A 12144-nucleotide genomic window follows, 5' to 3' on the forward strand; every position below is an offset into this window, starting at 1 on the left:
GTGGATGCCCTTTAGTCTGTATTTTGGGTATTTTATTGCACAGTCAAAGGCTGTACTTTCCCTTGATAACAAGAAAGTCTTTAGTTAAATCTGTAACAAAAAGCAATCTGTTGATAGCTTCTAGCTCACACTATCCAACTTGCTCATTCTCAAGTGAACCTATGCTGCCCATCTCCATGCTGACGACGTCAAGGTCAATAGTCATCTGGTTTTTTACGAGAATACTAAATATAGTATGGATAACTAAAGACGACCACAAACTAATGTTACATCTAAGTTTTTGGAACTGTTTGAATCACCTAAAATCAATTCGGAAGGGGAAGTGAGTTTGTTAGATGGTGTCCAAGCGTTACTAGTACGCATCGGCGTCAATCATACCACAGACTATTCGTCATCAATCTTGAGAATTTTTACGGAAAAGAATAGATAGATTCATTGCGGACGTGCAAGTTCGTCACAAGTGAATCAGGTTGTATTGGGTGCCGTAAGAGCCATTATTAACATATAAGAAACGCACCACATAGTGGAATTTTAAAAAGATCACGTCATCCCTAACATTCAGAAAAGATCTGCAAATTTGCCAACCGTGATCGAAGAATGAGTAATATGTGTAGTCAGTTTACATCTCAATAAATGTTTATGTCTGCGGTCTATTTGAGTTCCGTCGAAATCTGTTTAGTGGCTTGGTCGCATGCAGCCCAGCAAAGATAGTTCAGTATCTCCAATCCTCCGAGCAAAGCTGGTGTCTTAGAGCAAAGATACCGACTTCAATCAGAAATATAATATCGTTTAGAGTGGAACTATCGAGTGCGGATTGATCTTACCGACGCGTGCATCTATTAATAGCGTGACCTTTAGCTTCGATGCCGGAAAACTCGTAGATCTCAGATACTCCAGTGCAATATTTTTTTCAAATTTTCATCTAATTGAACCATCAGCCTCTTATCAGCCGGATAGGTGTCGACTTTGCTGTAAAGTAACATTAAAATTGAATCAAATCGGAAGCGTGTAATGAAGTGTGTAGTGTAGATTGTGATTGGAAATTACTCTAGATAAAAAAGTATCTAAATCGTGGGTGGTGTTTTGTGATTGACAATGCAGGTCGTTCACTGGGTCAGCAACTATTTTAACTTGCCATGGAACAAGCGGCGACAAATAACTAGACAGCACGGGCGTCGGTGGCCTTCACCTCAATGTAAATTATTAGATTCTTTTGTTAACTTTTTTCAGATCCAAATTTAAATTTAAGTGAAAGTGAGAAATCACTTGTTTGCACACGTTAAATGGCAAGTGCTGATAACATCAAGTGCTAGTTGGAACTATTAGAATACCAAATAACTGCCGGCATTTGTTGGAGTATTAAGTAATGCGCAGTGCGCATTGATGTTTTGAAATTGTTCTACTAGAAGTGAACTGTGGAGATTCCACTTTTGCGAACCTCAGATTCCTGTTTTGATATATGTATTTACCCCCAGAGAAGTAAACACTATTCGTTTTTTAAAATGAGGCGTGGGCAGCTAAATTAATTTTCTTGATTCTGTATGTAAACATTACTTGGCTATTGCCTGAAAACCAATCCCAATATTTGCAAAAGCTCAAACTTTTCTCGTGCAAAATATGTAAATACACACATTTTTCCTATTTATTCCGAAATAGACAACTCAGTTGCAAAGTATCTTGCTATAGCGTTCTCAACATCATATGTATCTTTGTTTCTGGATTATATTCATTAGCAGTTCTGGGGAAATTTTAATTTTATATGATTACCAAAAAGAACACATAACACCGGTGGTATATCGTAAGCTATGTATACGGGCACATGACCGTGTCTATCCACCAGTCTTGAGCCGGATAAGACTCATGTGGTGTAATATCTGGAAAATGTTTTATGTCCTAGAGGAATCACGTTTAGGGATCTTATGACTTGTATGACCACATCGTCATCTCACTAACTTAAAAGGTCCTACAATATTAGTTCGCTAGATATGTATTTGACTTTACCAGATTGTTAGATTGTTATTTATTTAAAGGTGAAGTTTTAGACGAATATCGAGCTTTTAGCAAACAAATTGAGATGTTCTTCTTCATCCTTGGCCTTTTCCCATTTGGCGGTGTTTTTTTTATGCTTAGGGAAGGTGAATGCTTTTACGCAGAGGCATTTGGAGTTCTGCAACGATATGCATTTGGACTACCAACTAAACACGTCCCCGTCGTCAAAGAAATAGCCAGGGACCGTTTGACACATTACTTCTGGCTAGCCCTCCCGCTCTCCCACTTTAGGGAGCCGTGAAGTCAGAGAATTCCTTGCACCGACAAGAGGGAAGAATGAAAGAACCCCATTTCATCCAGTTCCTCCATGGATCTTCCTCGCAACAAGAAGAATCCGAAAGTAATGAGTAAAACGGCTCCATCAATTAGCATTCCTCATCATCTCTCTGATAGTGTTGTCCGAAGAGAGCTCTCCTGTGCCTGCATAAGGTTGTTGTCGAATCTCATTCCACCTTTCACAAGAAGAAAAGGTATGATCTGCGTCGTCCAGAATTTCGTTTCAAGATACTCAGTCAGGTTATCGTGCCTTACCCGATATTGTATAGGTATATCTGAAAACCTCAATGCTGGCTTAGAAACTAAGTAAGGAGATGGTCACTCTCACCATGCTTTCGATTCAGCTACGAACCTAAATTGCCTCTTGACTTGTTTTACCAAGAGATTTGCCACTGATTCAGTGTGTGATGCCATTCTTCACGAGCAACCACCTCCCTGGAAAGAACACTTCATCACGGTTCTTAATGGTATTACTGCCGGTGAGGTATCTCGTTTTGTGGATGAAATAGCTAGTCACCGTAGAATGTTGATACGCACTGTTTCTCCAAGCAAATGAGAAATCAATTCGCCGCTGGGCTTGACGGTTTCCCCGCGGAGTAATTCAACGCTGCACTTGCAGTTACTGCAGATCTGTTACTTCCACTCGTACGAAAATCCTGGAAATCCGATACTCTTTCCAAAGAGTAGAACAAGGGGATGATCGTTAAAATTGGAATGAAAGGCACCCATTTTGAGGGTGACAGTTGAAGCGGTATCTGGGTGCTCACTGCCGTTGCAAAGATAATAGCTAAAATAATTCTAGAACGTATCAAAGAACATCTCGAAGGTTTGATTGACAAAAAGTAGGCTGGTTTCCGTTCGGGAACCTCCTGCATTGACCACATCAACATCCTACGAATCATTTTGCAACAATGCACTCCATCTGCTCTTCCGGAGAAACTAATAGCTATTAACAGAGCGACATATGATGGCGCAAAATGTCACGTGCTGCAACGAAATAAAATCTCGGAGCATTTTGAGGTCCAAAGCGAATTTCACCACGATGACATTCTGCCTTGTCTGGAGAACGTAGAGGAATTCAATGGACTATTACGTTTTTTATCAAACAGCTCGTCAACGTTGGTGGCATCTGTTTGCTCTCTCACTCGGTCAAGGACGTTGGCCAAATGGCTCTGGATTTGGAAAGAGAGGCACGTATAATTGGAAGGAAGATAAACACCAAAAAACCGAGGCTCTTAGCCTCACTAGCCATCGAACTCTCCATATCTGCATTAATGGACAGAGCATTACATTTGTACATCTTAGAAGCGTAGTCTCTGCGGACGATGGTACCAAACTGGATGTTACCAGACGCATTAACAGCGTTAAATCCGCTTTTGTTGCCTCATATAAAATCTCGAAATGCAGTTATCTCAACACCAGGATCAAGTTGAGACTGTTCTGTGCTGATGTTCTCTCTTTGTTGTTGTATGGGAGGAGCACATGGAAATGCAACCCCACTGTTACTCAAAGGCTACAAACCTGCGACAATATCTGTTTGCGTCGTATCACCGGAGTATGCTGGCTGGACACTATCTCAAACGAAGAACTTGATCGGCGCACAGGCCTGGGAACTGTGATGGGAAAATGGAAGATCACATATTGAGGAGGGGCGACAATTGCATTGCGGGCTATGCCATGCGGTGGATTTTTCTCTCCCGAGATGGCCGACGAGTAGATCGCCCCAAGGGCACTTGGCATAGAACAAGGGTAAATGGTAACCATATAACCACCTTCTTCAGTCTTCTCTATTACTCTTGTACATGGATTTACGTTTCTTAGCAAGGAGGGCAATGAGAATCCCCCCCCCCCCTGCCAAGACCATCAACCCATAAACCTATACCTCCATATTGTAAAACAAGACGAAATGCGTTGTACTCATTAGACTTCTGCTAAATGTAGGAACTCCAATGATTGCCATTAGCGGACTCAAGGCCGAAATTCCGTCTGCAGCCTTGCCCACTGCTTTGATTTACAGGAAGAAGATTTTTTACAGTTGAGCGTTAGTCCAAGGTTCTTTACCGTTGGTTTTGACTCCATTATCAACTCGCCGATCGACTTAGCACGGGTTGGGATTCACTTTTCAGTTAGAAAACGAAGTAATGGTTTTTCCCAGTGCAACGCTAAAACCAAAAGCAGTCATCCACCCGCTTACCAGTGTCGCATTAATACGCCAAGCTTATGTACTTTGCGCCTTTTTAACCGTACGTTCACCAACATGTGCCGCTACGTCATTTACAAAACTGACCAGATACGACTCGCCTGAAATATCGAGTCTTAGTAAACTATCGTAGCGTTTCAGGCAAGCGTTAAATACGCCAATGATAGAACACCAGTTTATATGCCATCAAGTCCTGGCTCTTTCCCGTTTTTCATAGAATGGACCGTTTCTTCGAGCCTTTTCAATCATTCCACACTGCCGTTTTCAACCCGTACGGGATATGTAGAGAACGAGAAGCCGTCTTTGTAACCAAGCCCCTACGGAACCCAATCCACCTTGTCTGCTAGGTCCCACCAGTAACGAGCTTTGCTTTTGTTCATCGCACTGCGTAGTCTTCTTTATGCTGATCTGTACTCTGTCATTGTAGTGCCTGTTTCTTCGCGGTCGTTTAAACGTTGTGCTAGCCAAACCGCGAAATTTGTGACACTTCTTCCACAGCTCTACAATTTTCGCTTTCTACCAACATATACAAGGTGTTAAGAAATTAGATTTACGTCTGCCACTTGTTGTCTAGCCTACAATTAATAGACAAGGGGTAGCTTCTTCCAAACTACAATTTTTGGTTTTAAATGTAAATATATAGCTGTACAAAGCTTCTTCGCTTGGTGTTGATGAAGAGGGTAAGCCGCTCCCGAAATATATAGTTTGGAGGAAGCTACCCCTTGTCTATATACAAGCTTTTTCATGGCATGGGAGCCCCACAGGCTATAGTTATTGGGATTATAATTCAATTTACGAGTGTCAGCTGCAGCGCTACCACCTTTCGAAATGTCCTCCAGCGCAGCTGTACCTTTCCAATAACTTTCCAATAGCTTTGACGAATCTCCTGATATTCATCTTTGCAAGGCTGCACACACCAAGATAGTGTCAACTACTTCAAACGCGATGGTATTGATGGTTATTTGCCAAGAAGTTTTCCAGGACTCACCACTCGTGTACGAGCGACGCGAAATTTACGATGGGAATGATTGCTTGGCAGTCTGGGCACCAGAACGTTAGCGTAGATCCTGTGTTTAAAACTACGAGTTCCGTTCTCGTCGTCATTTCGGAGATTCAGTTCCCTCTGGAGTCTTGGTGAGGCGTGCTTTTTCCAAGTGCTCTGACATTAAATTCATCCCAACCAGTCGCTTCGTGTCCAAGATATCGTTTTACATGGCATCAAGCCTGTGTTGAAAGTCTGGCATTGTCTGATTCGGTCTTAACTAGACGCTAAAAAGCGTAGCGGGGCTGGTCCGCCCTGATTGGTTTCGCCACTTCTCTGGGCAGTAAGCTTGACTCCTGTAGTGTCAAGAGGTTCTTAAATCTAGTGTATGAAGCTGTTGTTCTGTCGGTCAGCCTTTGGGTCGTTTCCCATCGACTTGAATGTTCAGATCAATATTCTTATTATTATGGTTGCGGTTTTCCTCTAGATATGATACAGGGCATTATCAAAGGGAGGAAAAACCAACGAAAAATTTAAGACTGTATATGCTGGAGCAACAAAACAATTTCCAAAGAATTGGATCGCTAGGCACAAATAGGATTTCTTATTTTTCCTCCCTTTACCTCCTCCCCTTCCGGTGGCGGACTTGACAAATTAAACTTTTCCATGATGATATTAAAATATTTCTTATTTACAGCGTCTTAACTTTCAAAGGAGGAGTGACACGCTTTTTTGTCCCCAAGTGTTTTCATCGGGTTTGAAATTGTCCTCCACTTCCCCCACCCCTTCAGAGATGTGCGGAAATCCTGAAAATTATTGAAAATGTCACTCAAAAATCGAGCATTAGAAAATCATCCAGACATTCATGCAGAACTGCGGCAATATCGGTAAAATCAGACTCGCGACTGGAAACAGAAGCCTCTATTTCAATAGCTGGTGAAATATGAGAAAACCGAAATGGATGATGAGCAACCTTCGAGAGACCACTAACTCAGCCCTAAAATCCACTTCTAACTTAGGAATACAACCACACTTTACAGCATTTTCGGAAATACAATGCATGCTTTCATATTATTGCAAAATCTGATAATTTAGCATCCACGTTCGAGTTGCAAGGACATAAAGGTCCAATGGTTTTAACGTAAATGCCTGTCACGTAGGCATAATCTATACGCGCTGACTCAGCAACATCATTTAATTTGAATTTCTGAAACCTGGCTTGACTCTGAGCTCCCCGAAGGATATTTCATTTTCTACTGCGATAGGGATCGCGCTGCATCGTGTAAGTCCATTGCCGGTGGAGCTCTAATTGCAATCAAAGATCAATTTCACGCCGAATTCGTCTTTTCCTCCTCTGGTTTACCATATGATTGTGTTGCGTTAAGTGTCTCCCCGTCTAACCCCCACCCGTTTATTGCATCTTGTATCTATGCTAGCTTTTCCCACCTGTATGAAGAATTGTTTGACAGCTTGTCGGAGTTCCTTATTGTCAAATTTGCTTGCCTTCCTTTCTTCCTCTGCGGAAATTATAATTTCCCCATGCTCAATTAACCTAGTCGCCCCAGCCTCTTCCACTCTACCCTGTTAAACTTTTCCTTTATGAACACTTGTTTTGCCCTGAATTTCAATACCTCCAAAAACTTCTTGGGCCGCACCCTCGATTTCTTCCTTCCAACCTCTATTTCCTCGATCATCTCCCTATGTAGAAATTGACGCTCACCACCCTCCACTTGAATTTGACGCACAGCTCCCCAACCAGATGCCAAAACTACACGCAATTCTATTAGGTTCAGTTAAATTAAGTCCTTTTATCATATTCTGTCCGACCCCCTCTCCTGTTATGCCCCCTTTTCACCTACTTGTCATCGTTTCTCCCCAACTTGGTTCACCACGGAGATCCTTAATAAGATCCACCTGAAACGTGCTTTGCGGAAGAAGTTTCGTACTTCAAAGAATGATACCGATCTTGCCCATTTCAAGGCTATGTGCTATGTCGATGATTAAAATAGCGCATAAGAGATACTTGTGGAGCGTCGAGGCCGCCCTCACTTGCGAAATCGTCTTGGTCCCACAATCGCCATTCCCGTAACTCCACCCAATCTTTCCCTTCTTCCATCAACTTTGATGATTTCACTGCCAACTCCCCACAACAATCCTACGACCTTTTTTTTGTTCTTACTTCTTTTTCGTGTTTACTCCTTCAACCACTGCACCTCTATGCCTCTTCTTGATCCAGCCTGCTCCGAATCTCTCGCCATTCCTTCCCTTACGTGTTGAGTTAGTTCAGTCTCTCATTGATAACCTCGATATATCGGACTTGGTCGCGATAGGCTTACTAACCTCTTCCTTGTTAACTATAAACAACACATTTCCCTCCCTCTGTGAATTATCTTCAACAAAAGTTTCGAAGAATGAGATTCTTCATTAGCTGTGAACTACCCTCCCATCTCCCTTCTATCGTCTTGCTCCAAAATCCTCGAGGGATACGTCTACAACTGGCTCACTGCGTATTTCGGTTAACTCATTGTCAAAGAACAATATGGTTTCGTGAAATTTCGTTGCTAAATGTCTTAATTCAAGACAGGAGGTACAGGCTATTTATACCGATTTCGTCAAAGCCTTTGATACCGTTGACCACAACATTCTTCTTTCCAAACTTTCTCTACTCAACTTCCCCACTCCCCCCTCTCATCTCTCGGACTTCCTCCTACCGTTCCTGCAAAGTTTCTTTTCGTGGATACTCATCCCGTTCCTTCGCTACCTCCTCTGGTGTTCGTCAAAGCTTCATACTTCGCCCCCTACTGCTCCTGTTTTTTATCAATGACCTCCCCTTGGTCCTCATCTGTCCATGTTTGCTGTACGCTGACGATCTTAAATCATTTGCCTCTGTTTTATCTCCGCTGGACTTGCAGTACAATCTTGATACCTTGGTCCGTTGGTGCTCGGTTAACAAGCTGACTTTGTATGGCAGTAAATGCTACTGGATGTGCTATTCACTTAAATTCTCTCCAAAATCCTTTCCCTACTCTCTTGAAGGGCAACCCCCTTTCACTACTGATCTCCGTTCAAGACTTGGGTATAATCTTCGATGACAAACTTCGTTTCAGTTCCTACTTCATTGACATATCAATCAAGCTTCCAAAATGTCTGGTTTTATCTCACGTTCCTCCTCCGGCTTTACCTCAATTCAGCCCTCCTTAACACTTTTCAACTCCTTTGTCAGAAGCATCCTTGAATATTGCGGTGTAGTCTGGTCCCCATTCCACAACCGTGATTGTCGCGCTCTTGAAGCTGTACAACGTAAACTCACCAGGACCCTCTTTTTCTAAAAGGACCTTCCTCGAGTGGACTATCCGTTGGAGGGGGGGGGGGGGGGGGTTAATCGCAAATAAACAGGCCGGGAACACATTCCCCATTCTTCTGGAACATGTGCTTCAAACGGCAGTCCCGGTTGCATGGTACCGATAGCCTCCGGTAAGCTTCTCAGATTAATTCCATTGCAGACTCGGGTCTGATCACCTTCCTGGAGTACTTTGGGACGAAGTGGAAGGGCAAGGGTCTCTTCTGATTTGTTTACTTCTTCCAGTACACGGAGAAAATGGGTAGTTTTTGCAAATGTACATAGGTAGAACAACGCCTACCAGCATTTAAATATAAACTATTCTAGCGAATTAGGTATACCTTAACCTTATAAATGTTATTTTACTTGCAGCCCCCGATGCACCCGAAGTAATTGATATCAAATACATCGACTTCTGCCTAGAACCGAACCGAACCTATCATCATACAGAAAAATTCGACATAGCATCCTCAAATTTAGTCATTCGACGAGGACATTCATTTCGATTGAAACTACACTTTAATAGAACCTATAACATAGACAAGGATGCGGTCAGTTTCATTTTCACAGTTGAGGGTAACGAGAAACCAAATCATGGCAATGGAACTTTGGTTGCCCTTGTCCCTATAGAAAACAATCAGGAGTTCGATGATCCCTTCATCTGGACCGCTAAGATCGAATCGATTGAAGGAGACGTGATGAGTGTGCTGATTAAGCCTTCTGCAACATGTCCAGTGACCAAGTGGAAGTTAGATGTTGATACAAAATTAATCAATGGCCTCTCGAAAACGTATCCTGTAACGGAAAAGATTTATGTTCTTTTCAATCCATGGTGTGTGCATGATCAGGTCTTCATGTTAGGTGAGTATAAGGATTGGCCTGTCGTAGACATACAGCATTTCAAATTTTACATTTCCTCTCTACAGACGAAAATGAACGAAATGAATATGTCCTGGGAGACACTACCTTAATATGGCGTGGCTCACACAACAGGCTTCGACCAACCGTTTGGAAGCTGGGTCAATTCGACCACAATGTCCTAGACTGTGCCCTTATGATTATTGCGGATTTTGGAAAGGTTTCGGCACCCTACCGAGCAGATCCAGTCCGCACGTGCCGAGCTCTATCTGCCGCAGTCAATTCTGTTGATGAAATGGGAGTCGTTTTAGGAAATTGGACAGATGATTTCGGAGGCGGCACTGCTCCAACTAAATGGATTGGATCAACAGAAATTTTGCAGCAGTTCTTCAACACTCGAAAACCAGTGAAATATGGACAATGTTGGGTATTTTCAGGCGTTTTAACCACAGGTAGGGATGCATTTCAATGTAGTCCTTCAGACTCAGTAACATTATGAATTGTTTCTTTACAGTCGCCCGTGCTTTAGGCATCCCATCAAGAATTATCACCAACTATTCCTCAGCTCATGACACCCAAGCCTCGCTTACAGTTGATTACTTCGTTGATGAAAAGGGTAATGTCCTGGAAGACATGAACACAGATTCAATTTGGAACTATCATGTTTGGAATGAAGTCTGGATGCAGCGTCCCGACTTGGGAGTAGGCCAGCATGGAAGCTATGATGGATGGCAAGTAGTCGATGCAACCCCACAAGAACAATCCGATGGCATGTACAGATGTGGACCGACCTCAGTTCATTCTGTGAAACTGGGAGAAATTTTGCGCCCATATGATTGTAATTTCGTCTATTCGGAAGTAAATGCCGATAAAGTATTTTGGAGATACTCTGGGGAAGATCGTCCAATGAAAATGCTTCGTAAGGACACTCTTGGAATTGGCACTTTGATGAGTACGAAAGCTTTAGGCAAATGGGAACGCGAGGATATTACACACACTTATAAATTCGAGGAGAAAACCAGAAAGGAGCGAGATATTATGATTAGGGCACTTCAACAAGCAACTAACGCATTCAGTAGATATTATTTGAACGAGAGTTTCAACGATATTTCCTTCGAACTCAGTGTTAAAAACGATGTTAAAATCGGAGAACCGTTTAACCCAGAGGTTATTATCAAAAATGTATCCAAGGAACAGACATACCAAGTATCAGGAAATCTAAATGTTCAAGCAATTTTGTACACTGGCACCAAGAGGCAGACAGTTAAATCGATTGGCTTTGAAGTCGAAGTGAGTCCTGAATCGGAGAAGGTTGTGAACATGGAAGTTACATTCAATGAATACTTTTCAAAGCTCAAGGACCAGGTAAATTAGACTCATATGAATTTACACTGAATACATTGTCAACTGACCTTATATTCCACTTCAGGAAGCTTTTATGGTCTCTTGCATGGCAACGGTCAAGGAGACCAACTTTGAATTCTTCGAGCAAGATGATTTCCGTCTACGAAAACCAGATATCGAGATTACCTTCCAAGGGGAGCTAGCTTTGGATAACATGGTTGATGTTATTGTTCGGCTGACAAATCCTCTTCCGATTCCAATCCATAAGGGTATCTTCCACATCGAAGGAGCCGGTATTGACACTCCACTATTATTTAAGGTTGGTCGCACCTCGGAGTTGATTCTGAAGTCAATTCAAATAACTTTATTTTTTTGTGAACAGATTTCGGAAATCCCAGTTGGCGGTACGGCAGCATCCACATTTAAATACAGACCACCATATGTCGGTCAGGGAACTTTAATTGCAAAATTCACATCGCTGCAATTACAGGATGTGGATGGTTTTGTTGTGTATGAAATCCCGGCAGCTAATGTTGAAGAGATTAGCAATGATATATAAAATAAGTGTTAACTTTTTACTTTTACTAACCATCGCCATATTGAGAAGTAAGATATGTATCCATTGTAACATTATTCCAAATCATTTACTTAAATTTAAAATAATTTAATAAAGTTACCATATAACAACATATAACTGAGAAAATTCTGAATTTTATTTATATCACACGCTATGAGAAGTAAGGGTTATCTACAGAATCCGGAACGGTACGCTGCGTCGTAGAAAGAAAATCCGAACCCGGGATGAAAATTATACAATTGTTCCCTTTTTTCATTACGTGCCCCTAGGAAACTCCGGGTCCCGGGCAATCCTTAATCCTCCCCTTTCCTAAGAACCGGTTCCCACTATGAAAAACAGGAAGGCGCCAGGTCCTGATGGCATCCCGGCGGAAGTTTACAAACTGGTGTTCCGCCAACGGCCAGAATTGCTGCTTGAAGTGTTTAACACGTGCTTGAAGTAGGGCATTTTTCGTTGTCGCTGGAAAGTGGCCAGACTCGGGTTGATCAGTAAGGGTAAAGGAGACCCGGAGCTCCCGT

The 12144-nt window shown here is 42.3% G+C and overlaps 1 protein-coding gene across 1 annotated transcript; it reads left to right on the forward strand.

The window, feature by feature from the left end:
• Nucleotides 1-666: 666 nt before the first annotated feature.
• On the forward strand, nucleotides 667-11752 carry LOC119652475 (annulin). The gene is made up of 6 exons (XM_038056645.1): nucleotides 667-1195; nucleotides 9220-9708; nucleotides 9774-10157; nucleotides 10220-11070; nucleotides 11135-11368; nucleotides 11432-11752. The coding sequence occupies exons 1-6, from the start codon at nucleotides 1096-1098 to the stop codon at nucleotides 11606-11608; spliced, it is 2235 nt and encodes a 744-aa protein (XP_037912573.1). The 5' UTR covers nucleotides 667-1095; the 3' UTR covers nucleotides 11609-11752.
• The last annotated feature ends 392 nt before the right edge of the window (nucleotides 11753-12144 follow it).

This window comes from Hermetia illucens, chromosome 3 (assembly GCF_905115235.1).
Source record: "Hermetia illucens chromosome 3, iHerIll2.2.curated.20191125, whole genome shotgun sequence".
Lineage (NCBI taxonomy): Eukaryota > Metazoa > Arthropoda > Insecta > Diptera > Stratiomyidae > Hermetia > Hermetia illucens.

Excerpts from the sequence above, each read along its gene's own strand:
- LOC119652475 (XM_038056645.1), top strand. The coding sequence starts at position 1,096 with ATGCAGGTCGTTCACTGGGTCAGCAACTATTTTAACTTGCCATGGAAC. Across the intron at positions 9,709-9,773 it reads TGATCAGGTCTTCATGTTAG|ACGAAAATGAACGAAATGAA; the intron begins GTGAGTATAAGG and ends TCCTCTCTACAG. Across the intron at positions 11,369-11,431 it reads ACACTCCACTATTATTTAAG|ATTTCGGAAATCCCAGTTGG; the intron begins GTTGGTCGCACC and ends TTTTGTGAACAG.